The sequence below is a fragment of the Scyliorhinus torazame genome, chromosome 12, assembly GCF_047496885.1.
Source record: "Scyliorhinus torazame isolate Kashiwa2021f chromosome 12, sScyTor2.1, whole genome shotgun sequence".
NCBI classification, from domain to species: Eukaryota; Metazoa; Chordata; class Chondrichthyes; order Carcharhiniformes; family Scyliorhinidae; genus Scyliorhinus; species Scyliorhinus torazame.
In genome coordinates this window covers 194089768-194111195 of record NC_092718.1, presented here as the reverse complement: position 1 = coordinate 194111195, position 21428 = coordinate 194089768, and the positions used below count along the sequence as shown (strand labels likewise).

The 21428-nt window shown below is 45.5% G+C and overlaps 1 protein-coding gene across 4 annotated transcripts in view; it reads left to right on the top strand.

The window, feature by feature from the left end:
• Nucleotides 1–21428, top strand: part of sez6b (seizure related 6 homolog b) — a 1259716-nt gene that overhangs the window by 1040752 nt on the left and 197536 nt on the right. For all 4 annotated transcript variants that reach the window (XM_072469583.1, XM_072469584.1, XM_072469582.1 and 1 more), the window contains exon 8: nucleotides 3368–3562. In XM_072469583.1, the coding sequence (XP_072325684.1) occupies nucleotides 3368–3562 (195 nt within the window). The remainder of the gene's footprint in view (nucleotides 1–3367; nucleotides 3563–21428) is intronic.

Here is a 21428-nt window from a genome sequence, read left to right as displayed (position 1 = left end):
CCTTGTTGTCCTCGTGCATAAGTCACTGAAAGTAAGCACACAGGTACAGCAGGCAGAAAAGAAAGCAAATGGTATGTTGGTCTTCATCGTGAGAGGATTTGAGTATAGGAATAGAGATGTTTTACTGAAATTGTTGAGGGCGTTGGTGAGGCCTCTCCTGGAGTATGATGTACAGTTTTGGTGTCCTTATCTGAGGAAGGATGTTCTTGCTATGCAGGGAGTGCAACAAAAGTTTACCAGGCTGATTCATGGGATAGCGGGACTGTCATATTAAGAGAGACTAAATCAGTTAAGATTATATTCATTGGAGTTTAGAAGAGAGGGGATCTCATAGAAACTTACAAAATTCTAACAGGATTAGACAGGGTAGATTCAGAAAGAATGTTCTCGATGGTGGGAGAGTCCAGAACTCGGGGTCATGGTTTGAGGATAAGGGGCAAATCTTTTAAGACTGAGGTGAGGGAAAATTTCTTCACCTAAGAGAGTGGTGAATCTGTGGAATTCACGACCACAAAAAGTAGTTGAGGCCAAAACGTTGTGTGATTTCAAGAAGGAATTAGATATAGTTCATGTGACAAAAAGGAGCAAGGGATATGGAGGGAAGGCGGGATCAGGGTAGTGAACTTGATGATCAGCCATGATCATAACGAATGGCAGAGCAGGCTCGAAGGGTCGAATGGTCTCCTCCTGCTTCTATTTTCTATGTATCTTTCTATGTATCTCCTTATGTGGCTCAGTACTCAATTTTGTTTCGTAACACTCAAACCCCATGGGACGAGGGCAGCACGGTGGCGCAGTGGATAACACTGCTGCCTCGCGGCGCTGAGGTCCCAGGTTCGATCCCGACCCTGGGCCACTGTCCGTGTGGTGTTTGCACATTCTCCCCGTGTTTGCGTGGGTCTCACCCCCACAACCCAAAGATGTGCAAGTAGGTGGATTGGCCATGCTAAATTGTCCCTTAATTGGGACAAATGAATTGGTTACTCTAAATTTATTTTAAAAAACCATAAGACAATTTACTTGATTCAAGGTGCTATTTATATGCAAGTTGTTACAATTGTCATTGGAAACTTGCCACACTGTAATTAACTTCCACACTTCCCACCACTAGTGATGCTGCAGCACCTCAGTTTTGTGCCATCAAATCCCCAGCCTATGCTGCAGGGAAACGCTTGATAATTCAGGAGAGCCAGCAATTCCAGGCCACTGGACCTTTCACATTTCTGTCAGGCTCACATGTCCGCTTCTGGAACCGAAACATGCTGCCTTGAGGGAGGGACTGGTTTCACCAGCCTGCTTTGTCCACAAATAGAACATAATCGCTTCTTGTTTGCTTTCCAAATATCCTAGGCTTCTCAAAAATATGTCAGAAAATATAATCCAATACGCCACAAAAATGTCAAATCTTATTACTGTAAATAAGAGTTGAATTTTATCAGTTCTGTAGACAGGTCACACAGACTCAAAACATTAATTCTGTTCCTCTCCTTAGATGCTTCCAGATCTGAGTTAATCCAGCATTTTCTGTTTTTATTTCTGAATCAATGGTGATCTGTTCTCGAGCTTCACATGAAGACTACACTTTGTTTTTACCCTCCGTGTGCAGTGCCTTGGGAGATTGATAAAAGGGCATCTCATAAGACTCCACAGTTAATGAAGTACTTTTGAAGTGTCTTCATTGTTGTAGTTTAGGTGCAGTAATATATTACCAATCTGTCCACAGTGCGCACTTTCTACAGATCCTTCACTTACTTGGTGTCATACATTCCCCATCGCATTCTGGCAAGCCCCCAGCGTTATAAAACATCTCACCACATCTTCAGGTGATGTCCCGGAGGACTGGAGAATAGCCAACGTTGTTCCTCTGTTTAAGAAGGGTAGCAAGGATAATCCCGGGAACTACAGGCCGGTGAGCCTTACTTCAGTGGTAGGGAAATTACTGGAGAGAATTCTTCGAGACAGGATCTACTCCCATTTGGAAGCAAATGGACGTATTAGTGAGAGGCAGCATGGTTTTGTGAAGGGGAGGTCGTGTCTCACTAACTTGATAGAGTTTTTCGAGGAGGTCACAAAGATGATTGATGCAGGTAGGGCAGTGGATGTTGTCGATATGGACTTCAGTAAGGCCTTTGACAAGGTCCCTCATGGTAGACTAGTACAAAAGGTGAAGTCACACGGGGTCAGGGGTGAGCTGGCAAGGTGGATACAGAACTGGCTAGGTCATAGAAGGCAGAGAGTAGCAATGGAAGGATGCTTTTCTAATTGGAGGGCTGTGACCAGTGGTGTTCCGCAGGGATCAGTGCTGGGACCTTTGCTGTTTGTAGTATATATAAATGATTTGGAGGAAAATGTAACTGGTCTGATTAATAAGTTTGCAGACGACACAAAGGTTAGTGGAATTGCGGATAGCGATGAGGGCTGTCAGAGGATACAGCAGGATTTAGATTGTTTGGAGACTTGGGCGGAGAGATGGCAGATGGAGTTTAATCCGGACAAATGTGAGGTAATGCATTTTGGAAGGTCTAATACAGGTTGGGAATATACAGTGAATGGTAGAACCCTCAAGAGTATTGAAAGTCAGAGAGATCTAGGTGTACGGGTGCACAGGTCACTGAAAGGGGCAACACATGTGGAGGAAGTAGTCAAGAAGGCATTGGCCGGGGCATTGAGTATAAGAATTGGCAAATCATGTTGCAGCTATATAGAACCTTAGTTAGGCCACACTTGGAGTGTAGTGTTCAATTCTGGTCGCCACACTACCAGAAGGATGTGGAGGCTTTAGAGAGGGTGCAGAAGAGATTTACTAGAATGCTGCCTGGTATGGAGGGCATTAGCTATGAGGAGCGGTTGAATAAACTCGGTTTGTTCTCACTGGAACGACGGAGGTTGAGGGGCGACCTGATAGAGGTCTACAAAATTATGAGGGGCATAGACAGAGTGGATAGTCAGAGGCTTTTCCCCAGGGTAGAGGGTCAATTACTAGGGGGCATAGGTTTAAGGTGAGAGGGGCAAGGTTTAGAGTAGATGTAAGAGGCAAGTTTTTTACACAGAGGGTAGTGGGTGTCTGGAACTCGCTACCGGAGGAGGTGGTGGAAGCGGGGACGATGGTGACATTTAAGGGGCATCTTTACAAATACATGAATAGGATGGGAATAGGGGGATACGGACCCAGGAAGTGTAGAAGATTGTAGGTTAGCCGGGCAGCATGGTCGGCACGGGCTTGGAGGGCCGAAGGGCCTGTTCCTGTACTGTACATTTCTTTGTTCTTTGTTCTATGCCGTGGAGGATCTGCTAGTGTCTGTACATAATTCTTTGGAATTTCTCAAATAAAAATTGTTTTTGAGCGTATATTTTCTTCCTGTTTCAGCCTTTGAACAGGGCCATTGTTACGAGCCATTCATTAAGTATGGAAATTTCACAACGGGTGACACATCGTATCAAGTGGGAACTGTGGCCGAGTTTTCATGTGATCCGGGGTACACCTTGGAACAAGGGTCAGTGATCATAGAATGTGTGGACATCCGGGATCCCCAATGGAATGAGACTGAGCCAGCCTGCAGAGGTAAGACCACATCAGTGCAAGGGCATGAGTTTTAAGACCATAAGACCATAAGACATCGGAGCAGAATTCGGCCACTTGGCCCATCGAGCCTGCTCCGCCATTCAATCATGGCTGATATTATTTAATGAACTATTAGCAAGAATAACCAACCAGAGCAAACTGGGACCTAATGAAGAGCATCTGAATGCGAGCAGAGCCTTGACAGCACATTGTTTAACTCGGGCACCTCCTCGAACCTGAACGGCAGGTTTAGAAGCCAAAAAATATGCCACCCGCCATATCAGTAAAAGGCAACAAAAGAAAAAAAAAATTGGCCTGCAGTACCCAGACCTTCAACTTTATTTAAATGAATCCCTCCGGTTACTACCTCTCCAGACCCCATGCAAACCAAACTTCCGGACCATGGAAATCACGTGGTAGGCATTGCAGGGCCTGACAGCCAGGCGGAGGGCTACATTGAAATATTCATTGTGTTCTGCCAATGCTCAGCATTCTCATCTGCTTGAACTTGATAACCGGTCATTATCTTTCATTATTTCAATGTGATCCTGTTGATGAAAAGAATAAACAGGAGGAAATAATTTGGAGTAGTTCACTGGCAAATGGAAGCCGTTCACTCACCGGTTCACAGAGGGGAGAGTCCACTGAGATTCAAGGGTGGCGGCTGAAATTGTGCTTGGACTGTGAAAGGGTTGAGAGGTTTTATCTGTCATCTTGTTTCGTAGCAATGGATGTAAATTTGGTGTTGTTGATTGGAAAACATGAGCCAACTCTTTGACCAGTTCTCTATGTGCTACAAGCAATCCAGCTGTTCCTTCAGCTAGTGAAATGATCCTGTACCATTAATTCGGACAGATCATTAATGTCAATACACCTATTTCCATTGCTACGTTATTTGTTTGATGTAAGTGTTTTGATAGTTAAATTAAAATCCTGGGTTATCCTGGTACCCTCGTGTGCCAGTCGCTAAACAGAAGCAACACGCCACCTGTCAACTGTCCAACCCCCAAACCATCTGATTTACCTTCTCTGAATCAGTTAAATACCCCAGGGGGCAGCTCCAGCAGAGGCTCGTGCCCTAATATGGGTTTTTAGGATCAGGAAACAGAGAGATTGGTCTGGTTGATGAGACCTTTCTGGTTGCCAGCAGCCAGAAAGTCCAATATCAATCTGTAGGTGCAAGGAGGAAGGGAGAAGGACAACAAAAAAAATCATATATGAGACCTATTTTGAGCTGTCTTCTCCCAACACTCTTGCAGCTCCCACACTCCCCTTCGTAGAGGTTCCAAGTCAATTAATAGCCAATCTTGTGGTGTTCTTTGTGTTGCTTATTTAGGATGGTTGGCGTAGTGTTTCATAAAGACCACAGTCTAGCTTTTACTTCAACAAAGCTTTGATTTTATTTACACTAATAAACTGGGTTTTGACACTTAGTCCTTTCAGAATACAGAATTGATCAATAAAATCTAACAATGCTAATCTCACTCACAGGTTTAAACTGCAATCTTACCTTCTCACACTAACTGCTCTTGTGATCTTCACTAGCTGTCTCCTGCATACACTCCTCCCCAAAGGTCTATCATCACTGCTTTATATAGTAGTATCTGCAGCTCCCTCTAGTGGTTATTCATGGTACTACATTAACCTTGTCATGCTGATAGTTATGATAATACCACACATCTTTCCTGTGTATCCTTGACAGACACATCCTGCAAGCATGAAAGATGGAAAATGTGTGTTGGGAGACTGCGAATATCCCTCCTCATGATTTAGACAAGACTGTGCCCAGCAGAGCAGCGTCAAAGGGGCAGAAACCTTTGAGCCCTTTTATGTCTGAGAACAGTGCAGTGGTTTGTTGCCTGGTGCGAGTGTAGGAGAGATTCTTCATGATGTAAGGTGAAAGGGGTGATGGATTGGCCTAGAGAAATGCACGATAATTTAAACTTTGGACAACACCTTATTCCCTCCTCATTGCAAAGTATGGATTGGGCTGAATTTGTTTGGGCTCTCTAAGCATTGTATCGCTGCTTCAGAGGGAAGTGTGAATGTTGTGTCGGTTTATTAATGGCGGGAGAATGTCCCTTTCATTGTTTTGTGTCAACAGTAAATTATTGATCAACATGACACTAAAAGAATAGTAAATTCCATTGGAGAGTTTTACATTGTTCAGCGGATTAATAAATGATAGCACTATTATGTATTTCCATCGGTTACTGACATTTCTAACTCTCTTCAGCTTTGGTGACATTATATGGACTCGAAACGTTAACTCTGTTCCTCTCTCCACTGATGCTGCCAGACCTGCTGAATTTCTCAGCATTTCCTACTTTTATTTTGGATTTCCAGCATCTGCAATATTTTGCTTTGTAATAAGTTACAGAATATTGCACAGCTCTAGAGTCTGGGTATACAATAGTTATTAACTGTTAGTAAAATATGCTTGTACATCGTGTTATGACACCATCCTGAGGTTATACTGGAGTGTGGTCAACTTGTTCGTGTTGTGGTTTTTGGAGATCAGTCATCTCAGTCCCAGGACATCACTGCAGGGGTTCCTCAGGATAGTGTCCTAGGCCCAACCATCTTCAGCTGCTTCATCAATGGCCTTTCTTCCATCATAAGGTCAGAAATTGAGATGTTTGCTGATGATTGCACAGTGTTCAGCACAATTCATGACTCCTCAGATACTGAAGTAGTCTATGTACAAATGCAGCAAGACCTGGACAATATCCAGGCTTGGGCTGACAAGTAGCAAGCAACATTTGCATCACACAAGTGCCAGACAATGACCATCTCCAACAGGAAAGAAACCCCCTCAACATTCAGTGGCATTACTGTCACCCCATGTACAACATCCTGGGGTTACTATTGATCAGAAACTGAACTGGACTAGCCATATAAATACTGTGGTTACAAGAGCAGGACAGAGGCTAGGAATTCTGTGGCAACTAACTCAGCTCCAAACTCCCCGAAGTCTGTTCACCATCTATAAGTCACATCTCACAAGTCAGGTGTGAGATGAAATATTCTCCACTTACCTGGATGAGTGCATTTCCAACAACACTCAAGAAGCTGCACACCATCGAGCTCAAAGCAGCCCGCTTGAATGACACCCCTTCCACAAACATTCACTCCCTCCTCCACCAACACACAATAGCAGCCATGCGTACCATCTAGAAGATGCACTGCAGGAACTTATCAAGGCTCTTAGGCAGAACCTTCCAAATCCACAACCACTACCATCTAGAACAGTGCTTTTCAAACTTATTTTCCTGGTACACACTTTATCCAACCATTCGACACTTGCGACGCACGCTGGCAGAGCTTCATGACCCGCGCCATGTTCACATACCTTTGATGTGCAAGGGGAGCCTGCTTGGTCCTCACAATCTTACTCCAATCAGATTCACAGGAGGGGAGGGCAATGCGCGAATATGAGGTGCAGACTTCAGCCAGTTCCTTTGTACCATCTTCATCTTTCTGAGAGTAGAAAATGCAACCTCGTACATTTGGTCATCATGAAGGGCAATAGCAACAAAATGCTGGTTTTACTCAGCACTGGATACTCCTGGGAGATGCTGCTCCAGAATGCTGACAGCCTCATGGACCTTTGGCATGTTTTTCATGTGCTATCACAGGTCAGGTACAGCAGCGTAGTCTTTTCATTTGGAGTCAGCTTTAAAGTTAACTGAATTTTTCACCCACCACTTCTCTTTCAAAATCTGAAACTTCTCTCATTTGCCAGTACTTATCATAGAATTTACAGTGCAGAATGAGGCTATTCAGCCCATCGAGTCTGCACCGACCCTTGGAAAGAGCACCCAACCCAAGCCCATGCCTCCACCCTATCCCCGTAACCCAGCAATCCCACCTCACCTTTTTGGACACTAAGGGCAATTTAGCATGCCAATTCACCTAACCTGCACATCTTTGGACTGTGGGAGGAAACAGGAGCTCCCGGAGGAAACCCATTCAGACACAGGGAGAACAGGGAGCTGTGAACAACTGTGCTAACCACTGTGCTACTGCCCCCCCCCCCCCCCCCACCACTGTGCTACCATACTTCCCTGTAGATAACACTAATAATAATAATCTTTGGTGGCACAAGTAGGCTTACATTAACTGCAAAGAAATTACTGTGAAAAGCCCCTAGTCGCCACATTCCGGTGCCTGTTCGGGTACACAGAAGGAGAATTCAGAATGTCCAAATTACCTAACAAGCACGTCTTTCGAGACTTGTGGGAGGACACCGGAGCACCCGAAGGAAACCCAGGCAGACACAGGGGGAATGTGCAGACTCCGCACAGACAGTGACCCAAGCCGGGAATCGAACCTGGGGCCCTGGCGCTGTGAAGCAACAGTGATATCCAGTGTGCTACCGTGCTGCCCGTGGGCTTTGTATCAGCACAAATGACAAAACCATATCTGAAGAAATTAGCTTTATACATCTTCATTCCAGAGTTAAGTTTAATCTTTGTAAGTTGTTAATCAGAGGCCCTGGAGCTCTGTACAGAGCTAACACGAGCACTGCTCTGCCCTGTCCTGCACTTGCCTGAGCAGCTCTCTCCAGCAGATTCAGACATGAGATTCTAGATACACTGCCTGTGTGTGTCTCTGGCCATTTCTTATAAGAAAACAATTCATCTTCATAATCCTCTTGCCTTGCTTGCCAGTAGCTAGAAAATTGAAGAAGCTCTCCTCCGTGATTTGGCGCCAATTAGTACTTGGAGGGCTTGACAGCAAGTGTATGTGCAGGGCGTATGACCTGCTCACTGCTGCCACTTATGGCCGGAAGATCGCACACAGCCTAATTTCCTTCTCCTTTAAAAAACAGGAGTGGCACCATTCTCAACAAAAGTGCCAGTTGTGGCCGTTGGGTGCTTCTCCTGTGATCGGGAAGGCCTCAAACGATCGCTCCCCTTCCCTCCTGACACCCACCTGTGACCCACTCTTAGAAAAGATCCTGATCTAGAAGGACAAGTGCAGCAGATACATGGAAACACCACTGCCTGGTAATTCCCTTCCAAATCACTCAACATCCTGACTTGGAAATATATCATAAGAACATAAGAACTAGGAACAGGAGTAGGCCATCTGGCCCCTCGAGCCTGCTCCGCCATTTAATGAGATCATGGCTGATCTTTGTGGACTCAGCTCCACTCTCTGGCCCGTACACCATATCCCCGAATCCCTTTATTCTTTAGAAAGGCATCTATCTTTTTCTTAAAAACGTTTAAAGAAGGAGCCTCAACTGCTTCACTGGGCAAGGAATTCCAGAGATTCACAACCCTTTGGGTGAAGAAGTTCCTCCTACACTCCGTCCTAAATCTACCTCCCCTTATTTTGAGGCTATGCCCCCTAGTTCTGCTTTCCCCGACCAGTGGAAACAACCTGCCCGCATCTATCCTATCTATTCCCTTCATAGTTTTATATGTCTCAATAAGATCCTCCCGCATCGTTCTAAACTCCAATGAGTACAGTCCCAGTCTACTCAACCTCTCGTCATAATCTAATCCCCTCAACTCTGGGATCAACCTAGTGAATCTTCTGTGCACTCCCTCCAGTGCCAATATGCCCTTTCTCAGGTAAGGAGACCAAAACTGAACACAATACTCCAGATGCAGCCTCACCAACACCCTATACAATTGCAGCATAACCTCACTAGTCTTGAACTCCATCCCTCTAGCAATGAAAGACAAAACTCGATTAGCCTTCTTAATCACCTGTTGCACCTGCACACCAACTTTTTGCGACTCGTGCACCAGCACACCCAGGTCCCTCTGCACAGCAGCATGTTTTAACATCTTACTGTTTAAATAATAATCCATTCTGCTGTTATTCCTCCCAAAATGGATAGCCTCACACTTGGCAACATTGAATTCCATCTGCCATCTTCCATCGTTCCTTCATTGTCTAAGGATCAAAATCCTGGAACTCCTTAACAAGCACTGTGGGTGTTCCTACACCACATTCCTTCTTGAACCACTGCAGTGCACTCACCACCACCTTCTCATGGGCAACTAGGAATAGGCAGTAAATGCTGGCCTAGCCAGCATCACCCACATCCTGTAAATGAATACAAAAGAACTGACATTGCATGCTAATCTTTGTTTAATTTCAAGCGCTTAGCAACACATTAAAGTTCTTTTGACAGAGGCACCCAGCTGTTAATTTTAATCACTGTATGATGTAAATTTAAAGCTAATGGGTTCTGCAACAATTTTTAATTCTAAAAAAGCAGGGTTAATGACGAGAGCTATTGTATTGCCACAGTTTATTGGACCTCCAATGAGCCATGCCACAAAATGGTGATATCAAGTATGGACTGAGTAAACCTCTGCAGGAGGAGAGATCTTATAATTAAATGTGGAAGGAGGTGTCTAATTCTTTTACCCAGTTAATGATCGGATAGCCATTATGGAGACGTGGCTGCAGGATGACAAGCATAGCTTCATGCAAATTGAGGGAATCGAGCTGCTCGGGCAAGTCCAGGGTAGGATAGAGCAGTGCTAGTGTTAGCTCTGTACAGAGCTCCAGGGTCTCTGGTTAGCAGCTTACAAAGAAGAAACTTAACTCTGGAACGAAGATGTATAAAGCTGATTTCTTTGGATATGGTTTTGTCAATTGTGCTGATGCACAGCCCATTTGTGTTACCTGCAAGGAAGTACATGCGGGAAGAATCAGAAGCTAGGTAAAGGCGGAGGGATAGCACTGTTGATCAAGGTTTGGTGCAGTAGTTAAAGATATCCTTGGTTCCGGAGTTCAGGATGTAGAATCGGTTTTGGTGGGGATGAGGAACAGTCGGGGAAAGAAGTCACTAGTGGGAGTGGTCTACAGGTTCCCCAACATTAACCACAATGCTGGACAAAGTATACTAGAAGAAATATTAGGTGCTTGTGATAAAGGGACAGCAATTATCATGGGTAACTTTAATCTACATATAAACTTGGCATTAGTAGCCTGGATGATGAGTTCATAGAGTGCTTTTGAGACAGCTTTTAGAGCAGCATGTTCTGGAGCCAACCAGAGAGCAGGTTACATTAGACTTGGTACTGTGTAATGTGGCAGGATTAATTAATGACCCCAGAGTAAAGGCACCCCCAGGTAACAACAATATGATTGAATTTTACATCCAGTTTGAAAGGGAGAAGAGTGGGTCTAAGACCAGTATTTTAAACTTCATTAAGGGCAACTATGTGGGCATGAAAGCTCAGCTAACGGACGTGAGCTGAGATATAAAGCTTGGGGCAGATCAACAGAGAAGCAGTAGCAGATGTTTCAGAATACTCAGAAAACGTATATTCCCAACATAGAGAAAAAACTAAAGGTGGGATTCGCCATTTGTGGTTAACTAAAGTAGTTAGGGCAAGCATTAAACTTAAAGAAAAAGCATATAACTGCAGGTCATAATATAAAGAACGACAGAGAATGACTGTAAAGTTAATCAGGAGAAAGAAATTAGAGCATGGGAGGAAGCTAGCTAGAAATGTAAAATCTGACAGCAAGATTTTCAACAGGTATTTAGAAAGGAAAAGAGAAAGTAAGAGTGTGAATGGGAAGTTAACAGTAGATAATAAGGAAATAGTGGATGAAATGAACAAACATTTTGTTTCTGTCTTCACGACAGAGGACACAAAAAACATTTCAGTCAGAACTGTGAATCAGGAGGTGGAAGGGAGAGAGGAACTTGGTGAAGTTACATGTCACTAAGGAAGCAGTACTGAGCAAACTGATGGAACTGTGGGCTGACAAGTCCCCAGGTCCTGACGGATTTCATCCTCGGGACTTAAAAGAGGTGGCTAATGAGGTAGATGCACCGGTGTTAATTTTCCAAAATTCCTTCCTTTCTGGAAAGTTTCCATCAAAGTGGAAAGTACCAAACATGATGTCTCTGTTCAAGAAGGGAGGGAGGCAGAAAACAGGAGACTGCAGTCCAGTAAGCTTGACATCGTCGTATGGAAACTGTTAGGATTGATCATTAAAGAGGTTATAGCTGGACACAGAAAAACGCAAGGTAATTGGGAAAAGTCAGCATGATTTTGTGAATGGGAATTCATGTTTAACCAATTTATTTGCATTCTTTGAAGGAGTGGCCTTATGCTGTGGGTAAAGGGAAGTCTGTAGACGTACCATAGTTGTTTTCCAGGAGGCATTTGGAAAGGTGCCACATCAAAGGATATTGCAGAAAATAAAATCTCATTGTGTAGAGGTAACATATTAGCATGGATAGAAGATTGGCTGGCTGGCAGAAAAGAGAGAGTATGCATGAATGGGTTTTTTCCTGATTGGCAGGATGTGATGTGTGAAACCCTGCAGGGGTCTGTGCTGGGGACTCAACTTTTCAAAATTTAAATCAATGAGGGGAGCGACGTCATGTTAGCTAAATTTGGAGGTGACACAAAGATAGTTAGGAACATATGTTGTGGAGAAGACAGAAGGAGTTTGCAGATGGATATAGATAGGTTGAGTGAGTGGGCAAAGGTCTGGCAGATGGCGTGTAATGTGGGAAAGTGTAAATTTGTTCACTTTGGCAGGAAGAATAAAAAGGCAGAGTATCACTTAAATGGAGAACAGCTCCAAATGCAGAGGAATCTAGGTGTTCTAGTGCATAAAGGTCACAACACGTAATCAAGAAGGTTACTGGAATATTATCCTTTATTATGAGAGGAATCAAACATAAAAGGAAGGATGGTTAAACTTCAGGTATACAGGGCCTTAACGGGAGGCATGGTGGCGCAATGGTCAGCACTGTTGCCTCAGGGCGCTGAGGACCCAAGTTTGATCCTGGCCTCGGGTTACTGTCCATGTGGAGTTTGCACATTCTCCCCGTGTCTGCGAGGTGCTTACCCCCACAACGCAAAAAGATGTGCAGGGTAGGTGAATTGGTCACGCTAAATTGCCCCTTAATTGGAAAAAAATAATTGGATACTCTAAATTTGTAATTTAAAAAAAAAGGTATACAGGGCATTGGTAAGCCCACAGACTGAATATTGTGCGGAATTTTGGTCTCCTTATTTAAGGAAGGATGTAAATGCATTGGAGGTGGCTTACAAGCGGTTTACTAGATTGAAACTTGGAATAAGAGGGTTGTCTTGTGAGGATACTTTGGACTGGCTGGACTCGTTTCCACTGGAGGTCAGAGGGATGACTTGATTGAAGTATATAAGATCCTGAATGATCTTGAGGAGGTGGCCTTGGAAAGGGTTTTTCTCTTGTGGGCGAGTGCAGAACTAGGGGCCACTGTTTTAAAATTAGGGGATCATCCTTATAAGTCAGAGATTAGAAGAATTGTTTTCTCTCTGAGGGTTGTGCAACTTTGGAACTCTGCCTCAGAAGACAGTGGAAGTGGGGCCATTAAATATTTTTAAGGCAGAGGTAGATTGACTCTTGCTAGACTAGAGGATCAAATGTTAATCGGGGGTAGATGAGAACAGATCACCCATGATCTTATTGAATGGAGAAGCTTGCTCGAGGGATTAATGACCTACCTGTGCTTCTATTTTGAGGGCAGCATGGTAGCATAGTGGTTAGCACAATTGCTTCACAGCTCCAGGGTCCCAGGTTCGATTCCCAACTTGGGTCACTGTCTGTGCGGAGTCTGCACGTTCTCCCCGTGTCTGCGTGGGTTTCCTCCGGGTGCTCCGGTTTCCTCCCACAGTCCAAAGATGTGCAGGTTAGGTCGATTGGCCATGCTAAATTGCCCTTAGTGTCCAAAATTGCCCTTAGTGTCGGGTGAGGTTACTGTGTTACTGGGGATAAGAGCCGGTGCAGACTCGATGGCCGAATGGCCTCCTTCTGCACTGTAAATTATATATGATTTATGTTTGTAATGCTGATGCTGTGAGCAGGGTCAAAACCCATGGCACATTCTTGTCATCTAGAAACCACTGATCTACTTGGATATACCAGGTGACAGTGGAAATGTTTTCAAGATGTCTTCAATTAAAGCATCCTACAGTGCAGAAGGAGGCCATTCGACCCATCAAGTCTGCACAGTATTACCATCCCAGACCCCAACAGTGGCTGGGATATTGGACCGAAATCCCAATATTTCCGTTTATTTTAAGACTGTGCAAAAAGAATGATTCGCTTCAGAAATGATTGCATGAAAAAAGAGGGTTTTTGTATTTCTGAAACAAAACTTTATTATGAATACAATAATAAACATTAAACTTCACACCTGAAGAGAACAGCTTTTAATTACCCCTTAACATTACTATACAATTTCCCATTAAACAACAAGAAAAGAAACATAAGGCTCTTAATTCATCTTAAAATTAGCAGAGCATAGAGTGATACTTGCTTTATAAAACAGATTTGGTTCCAGTTGGATCCCCTTCAGACTCTGGCTAAATATCTTCAAATTGTTGCTTGAACTAAGTCGTTTCAACCTCTTCTTTGTCTTCAGTCAAGACTACTCTGCTTTAAAGTATTATTACTATTTTCTTTTAACTATCCTATTTGGAAAGAATTAGAGACAGTCAGGAAGATCGGAACTCAGCTTCTCTCTCACTGAAAGATACTCCAAACACACTGCCTCTCTGGGCTCCACCCAGCAAAGACCTCATCTTCCCAAGCTAAAAAAATCAAATGATCTCTGCAGGCTGCAAAGGCACATTAACTCCCCAGGGACCTCCTCAGTCAAACTACAGTCCATTAGCCTAGACTGAAAAACACACTCCTTCATCAATTTCACATGCCATTCCCTAGAAGCAAAACAACATCCTTTTTAAAACTATGATTACTGCAGTCACTATGTCCCCAGGCATTTAATTCTTAACTTATCCCAATACTTAGAAGCCAATATTCCCAAATTCCATAACCTACCCTCTGAATGAGTACCCTATCTCGACCACTCCCCCACACTATCCCCATAAACCCATAACCTCACCTAGCCTGCACATCCCTGGGCACTGAGGGACAATATAGGACGGCCAATCCACTTAACCTGCACGTCTATTGACTGTAGGAGGAAATTGGAGCAGCCGGAGGAAACTCACGCAGACATAGGGAGAAAGTGCAAACTTCACGTAGACAGTCACCCAAGGCTGGAATTGAACCCAAGTCCCTGGCGCTGTGAGGCAGCAGTGCTAAACACTGTGCCACCGTGAAGAGGTCAAACATTCCTGCTGACCCTTCGGAGTCTTTGGCTAGTGACTGACCTAAATGAAGAGGATTCATTCAGAAAGACATGGAACACATGGAGGCACTTCATCTAGAAACACACAAAGGCAAAATTGAGGCATCGGAGAGAGCGTGCCAACCTCCACACAACTCATCACTTGACCCTTAATGCACCACCTGCCCCACATGTGGCAGAGTCTACAGGTCACATTTATCAGCCATCTCAGAACCCATTGAAACGGAATGCAAGCAAGTCATCCTCAATCCTATGGGACCATCGAAGCAGAGAAGAATCCAACCACCACACCACTCCCTGAAGAATGTATCCACTCGAAAACAAGCCTACCTACACCATTCAGCTAGACAAAGTGCAAAGAGGAGAAGGCTGTAATTAATATTATATTCTTGTTTAGCAGAGAACTGTGGAAAAATACAAAGGTCGGGATTCTCCGGTATCCGGCGGGCGGGCCGTACTGGCGCCAAAGACTGGCGTGAACCTCTCCGGCGTCAGGCCACCCGGAAGGTGCGGAATCCTCCGCACCTTCGGGGACTAGGCCAGAGCTGGAGTGAATGGCGCCTAAGGGCCTCCGCCGGCCGGCGCGAGTTGGCGCATGCGCAGGGGCGCCGGCGTGTTCCCAGGACCGCTGCCATGATTCCTGCGCATGTTGCGCAGGGGGTTTCTTCTCTGCGCCGGCCATGGCAGAGCTTTACAGCGGCCGGCGCGGAGTGAATGAGTGCCCCCACGGCACAGGCCCGCCTGCAGATCGGTGGGCCCCGGTCCCGCCGGTAAGAACCTTGTGTAATTTACGCCGGCGGGACTGCCCGAAAACGGACGGCCGCTCGGCCCATCGCGGTGCGGAGAATCGCCGGGGGGGGGGGGGCCGCTGCAAACGGCCCCCGACCGGCGCGGCGCGATTCCCGCCCCTGCCAAAAAACCGGCGCCGGAGAATTCGGCAGCTGGCGGCGGGGCGGGATTCACGCCGCCCCCCGGCGAATCTCCGGCCCGGCGTGGGGGTCGGAGGATCCCGCCCAAGATTGCTGAAATGGTCCCGCTTATAGAAAAGCACAAGAACCAAAATGTTAAAATGGTCGATGTAAAAGATGCTGAATTTAAATGCTAGAGAGTGAGAGAGAAGAAACTTTATCACACGACCCAAGTACCAGAAACTGAGTATCATGACCATTCCTTCACCTGTGACAAACCAAGATTATAAAAGAACTGTCAAGATATAAGACTTGTGCTGATATGTGGCTGCATGCATTATATTGGAAGGTGCGCGACAGAGCAAGGATCAGTGTGGGATTGGGGAGTGGCACCGCTCTTAGAGTAACATGTGCAGTCACATGGTCAGGGAACAGCCTCGAACTGAACCCGGCAAGCACCAAGCCTGAGTGGGACAGCTCTATGCAAGACCATATTTGGAACTGTACATTGTTAAAGCCGACTACTAAAAGTGCTTGTGATTAAACACACAGGCCACAAGGTTTCATCAACGAGCCATCACCACTGCAACATATAGAACCCATATTAAGTACATAATAATGAAACTTTGGTAGTGGATCAAGTTGGAACTTGGAATTATTGTCTCTGTGACCTAAGCCCTAGCGTACCAAGTAGATGGATTGTTTGTAAACCCGTGGACCACTTGAGGAGTAGAGAGATGCTCCAGCAGTCAGTGTTGCTATCAAGAAATGTGTTTGAACCAGTAAGCACCAAATTACCTGATCAACCTGCCTTAGACATAACTGTCTCTGTGGAAGCAAGTCGGAATGAACTGCATGTGCCAGAAGTTATTGCCGTTCCTGAGATTACAGAATTACACCACTCTACCAGAAACAGAAAAACCTTCAAAGACTTGATTTATAGCTGTCCAACTCATATGGATAACTTTTAGTTAGAATTTAGGACTGAGTAACTTATTTATTGAAGATTGAAGTTAAGGAGAGAGACTCCATTAGTAAACACAACGGTTATTTATTGATGAGAATTGTTCAGCAGCCTCGTGGCTGCAGCTTATCCCCTCCATGTTTCCTGTCTATAAGCTCCCAAAGTGTCTCTTTGTCTCAAAGGGCTCTACCCTCCTGGGGTGATTCTCCACTCTGAGTCCCAAGTGGTCCCCCAGGCCAGGTGATCATTAATCTGCTGTCTTGTTCTTCAAGGGACAATCACTACACCTAATGCAGTAGCTGCACAGGATTCACTATTTAGAGTGCGTGGATCATATTTTTTGTAAATGGAATTGAGGGTCCCACATGGTATGTTGCCAACCTGGTACCACAAAAGCCATTTCATGGCTTGAAAGGATATTGGACAGAGAGGAGTATAAGGTTTTGGTGTTCATGTTGGGAATAACATAGGAAAGTGTAGGTAAGAGCAAAGAGTACGTAGAACATAGAACATAGCACAGTACAGGCCCTTCGGCCCACAATGTTGTGCCAACCACTTATCCTAATCTAAGATCAACCAAACCTACACCCCTTCAATTTACTGCTGTCCATGTGCCTGTCCAAGAGTCGCTTAAATGTCCCTCGCAGTTGGGAGAACACGAGCAGCTAGGAGCTTAATTCAGAACAGGACCTTGGCAGAGGGATATGAATGTATGGTTGAAGGAGTGGCGTAGGAAAAAGGAGTTCCATTTCATCAGACAGTAACACCAGTAATGAACACGAAGAAACCATAACTTTGGGAAGGCTCCATCTGGCCTGGGTTGGGACCAGGATCCTTGCAGAATGGATAAATAGGGTGCTCAGAAACACTTTAAGCTAGCAAATGGTGGGGAGGGATCAGGTCGGAGAGGGAGCATAAATGAATGCTCTAAAATAATTGAAAAAAAAGAGGAGTGTAGAATTACAGTCATAAATTATGCATTTGACACGACAGGTAAAGGAAGACTAAAAGTTGTAAAGCAATTGCACAAAGAAAGAAATAAGAAATAAGTGAGATAGAAAGCTGGCACAAAGTAAGGCATACAGCCCAAGCAAATTTTTGTGCAAATGCATGGAGCATGAGGAACACATTGAATGAATTGTGGGCGCAAATTCAACTTGGAAGTTTTTATCTTCTCACCTCTCTAGATTTTCCTGCTTCCTCCTCTGTTGATTTTGACACTTCCAAGGGAGGGAAGGAACTCTGTTCAGAAGGTGATTGCAGCAAGTGTATGCCAACATTTTCAGAACCCAAAAATATTTCTGAAAGAATTTTAAACTATTTACACACCCCTTCCTATTCCTCCATAGATAACTACCCTTTTTCCCGTAAAGTTTGCAAAGATTCCGTTTTCCTTATCGCAACAGATAGGTACACCTTGCGCCACTCTGCAGTTCACAAAGACATTCTTTCCCTTCTCCCCACATAATACACGATACCCATTTTCGCCCTAGTTCACAGAAACTCTCCTCACAATACTCCTCCATATAGTTTCTGACGCCAAACTCTTGCTGCTCTGCTACAAGCAGTGGGTCTGGAGTTGCCAATACTCCCAAACTATCCTGAAGTCTCCAAGAAAATCGGAGGACTAATCTTCCGAATCCTGTTACGAAGGACCCAAGATAAAAAGCTTCTCAGTCAGACTGGCAATGAATATCAGGACCAACAATGACGCAGGATCAGAAACAGATGAAACCACGTCATGTTTCGAGCAGGTTCTGCAGCACAGAGGATTGTGGGCATTGTGGCCACCATTGTTGATGAATTTGTCAGTGAAAAGTACCGGAATATGAGGTACGGGTTGTAAATAATATGATTAAACCTCCTGGAATATTGTTCCAGCCAAGTTGACAATCCTAAGTGAGTGGGAAATTCTGATCTTACAAGACTGAGAGATCAATAATGCACAAGAGGCGATAAAGTTTGCTATATAGCTCTTCAAGATGCTAGGCAGAAGCGAGGACTAATGGGATGTCACTTTTTGTCATCGTCTTTGTTTCATAGAAGAGTTCTTTTCCTGGGCATCGAATAGAAGCCCGCAGTGGAGTAATAGCATTAGAACTGAGCAGGGTGGTCAATGACGTGACCACTGAATAGCACACGAAGTGTAAATCGCTGCTGATTTTGACTTATAAATACGGATGTCATGATATGCAGATCAACATATCATGGTGCAAACACACATACACACTGATGGACAGATCAACGGACCAATCAACACACACGCAACATCACAGCCAATCACCAGTGAGAGCACACGCACTATAAAACGGGGAACACCACAGTTCCCGCTCATTCCAGCAGGAGACAGCTCAGGGCACAGAGCTCACAGCGTGCCACTCAGACATACACCATGTGATGAGTGCCTCTCTAAGATAGTGTTAGGGCTAGGTCCACAGGTTAACGGGTAAAATACGAATCACAGTCATATGTTTACAAATGTTGTTATCAAGAGTAATAAAACAGAGTTGTACCATCTACAACCGTGTTGGTTCGTTTGTATAACGGAACACCCAACACGACATAGTAGCAGGATTGGAACCCAGCAACTGTGAGACCTACCTGCACATCTTCAGGGATCCGCCATCCTGCGCCATGGACACCATCAGCCCGCCGCAGCCGCTCCAAATCGCTGGAAACCTTGGCGTCATTTGGAAGCTGTTTAAACAGCGTTTCCAGTTCTTCCTAGAAGCCACAGAAAGGGAGAATGCATCGGACACCAGGAAAATCGCCCTCCTCCTCTCCACGGCAGGGCAACACGCCATCCACATCTACATCTTCCTGGTGTTCGCGGAAGGTGAGGACAAGACGAAGTACAAGACGGTCCTTCTAAAACTTGAGCAACACCTCAGCGTCGAGGTGAATGAGAGCTTCGAGAGGTACCTCTTCCAGCAGCGCCTACAGGGTAAGGATGAGCCTTTTCAATCTTTTCTGCCACACCTCCGTATCCTCGCGCAGTCCTGCGGCTATGAGGCCACCTCCGAATCTATGATTCGCGACCAGATAGTTTTTGGGGTCACCTCGGGCACCCTACGCCAGCAGCTCCTCAAAATGAAGAGCCTCACCCTAGCCACCGCCATCGAAGCTTGCGTCCTCCATGAAAATGCGACCAGCCGGTACTCCCAATTCCAGGCGGTCGAATCGGCACGGCAGGGGTACTACGAGGCCGAGCGGGTCCAGTCGATCGAGTTCCTCCCGGCCCGCGGCCCGGACGAGGGCGGCCATTTCGCGTGCTTTCCGCGGCCTCCCGCACTTGTTTGCGGCAAAAGAGACGTCGACACAGAGGGACGTGACGCGCAGGCGCGCTCTACGCAGGATCGAACTGCGCATGCGCGGTGTCGCAACGAACGCCATGACGTCACAACGTGCGGCATCTGTGGATCCGCACATTTAAAGCGGCAATGTCCAGCAAAGAATCGACATTGCCTCCGCTGTGGCAAGATGGGACACTACGCTGCCTGCTGTCGAGCACCTCAACCTGCCAATGCTCCCCAATTCCACCAGCCTCGCAGGGACGTACGGGTCATTCAGCCTCCATACACCGAGTCATACCCTGACGACGTACAGACCGGTGATACCGACAACCGGGAAGCCTTCCGCGTTGCGGTCATTGACAGGAATCGGATATCCCCAGGTAGGACCCACCAGCTGATGCCAGTGAACAGCGTTAATCCGGGTGATGAATGGTGTGCCACCTTAATGGTCAACCCAAATTCGTCGCCCACCTACTAGGCTGGACTTATGAGCATGTTTGCACACTGGACTCACTGAAGTGTTATGCCACAATGTTAATGTGTTTCTCTTTTTGTCGTTACAGGAGTTTGTTTTCAATGTTTGATGATTGCACTTGTTTTGTTTATGGTACAACCTCGTTGCTATGTTGCACCTGACACCTTCCTATGTATATAGTTTAGTCTCATGTACATGTTGTAGATATTGCACACACATATTCAGCTGCACTCAGTACACACCATTATTTATGACCACATAGGCACATATTCTTGTAAAAAGGGGGGATATCATGATATTCAGATCAACATATCATGGTGCAAACACGCATACACACTGATGGACAGATCAACAGACCAATCAACACACACGCAACATCACAGCCAATCACCAGTGAGAGCACACGCACTATAAAACGGGGAACACCACAGTTCCCGCTCATTCCAGCAGGAGACAGCTCAGGGCACAGAGCTCACAGCGTGCCACTCAGACATACACCATGTGCTGAGTGCCTCTCTAAGGTAGTGTTAGGGCTAGGTCCACAGGTTAACAGGTAAAGTACGAACCACAGTCATACGTTTACAGATGTTGTTATCAAGAGTAATAAAACAGTGTTGTACCATCTACAACCGTGTTGGTTCGTTTGTATAGCAGAACACCCAACACGACAACGGACACTGGCTGTAAAATACTGTCTATATAGGCAAAATGCAAATGGTTGATTGTGGTTGGCGTAGATGGAGGCTGCCTACATCTGGAACAAGTAAGATGCAAGAAGTATCTATTGGTTCAGAGGAGAGTAATTAGAAAGTGGCTTGCATCAAGCAACAGAATGTGCTTTAAGGAGACGGCTGCATTGAGGAGGGCGTGCGTGTTGTGTGGCTGAAACCATGTCGAAGACTAACGGTGAGCTGGTGGAAATATTGTGGGACAACCTAGAGATTGAAGTTCCCATTTTATGCTCTTCACTGGTGTTTCCCAGCAGCCCATTCACCTGTGATAGGAAGTAACCGAAGGGACGAGCATATGACATCTATCACCAGCCTCCCTGCAATGCATGATCGCCTAATACTTCTGATCCCAGCT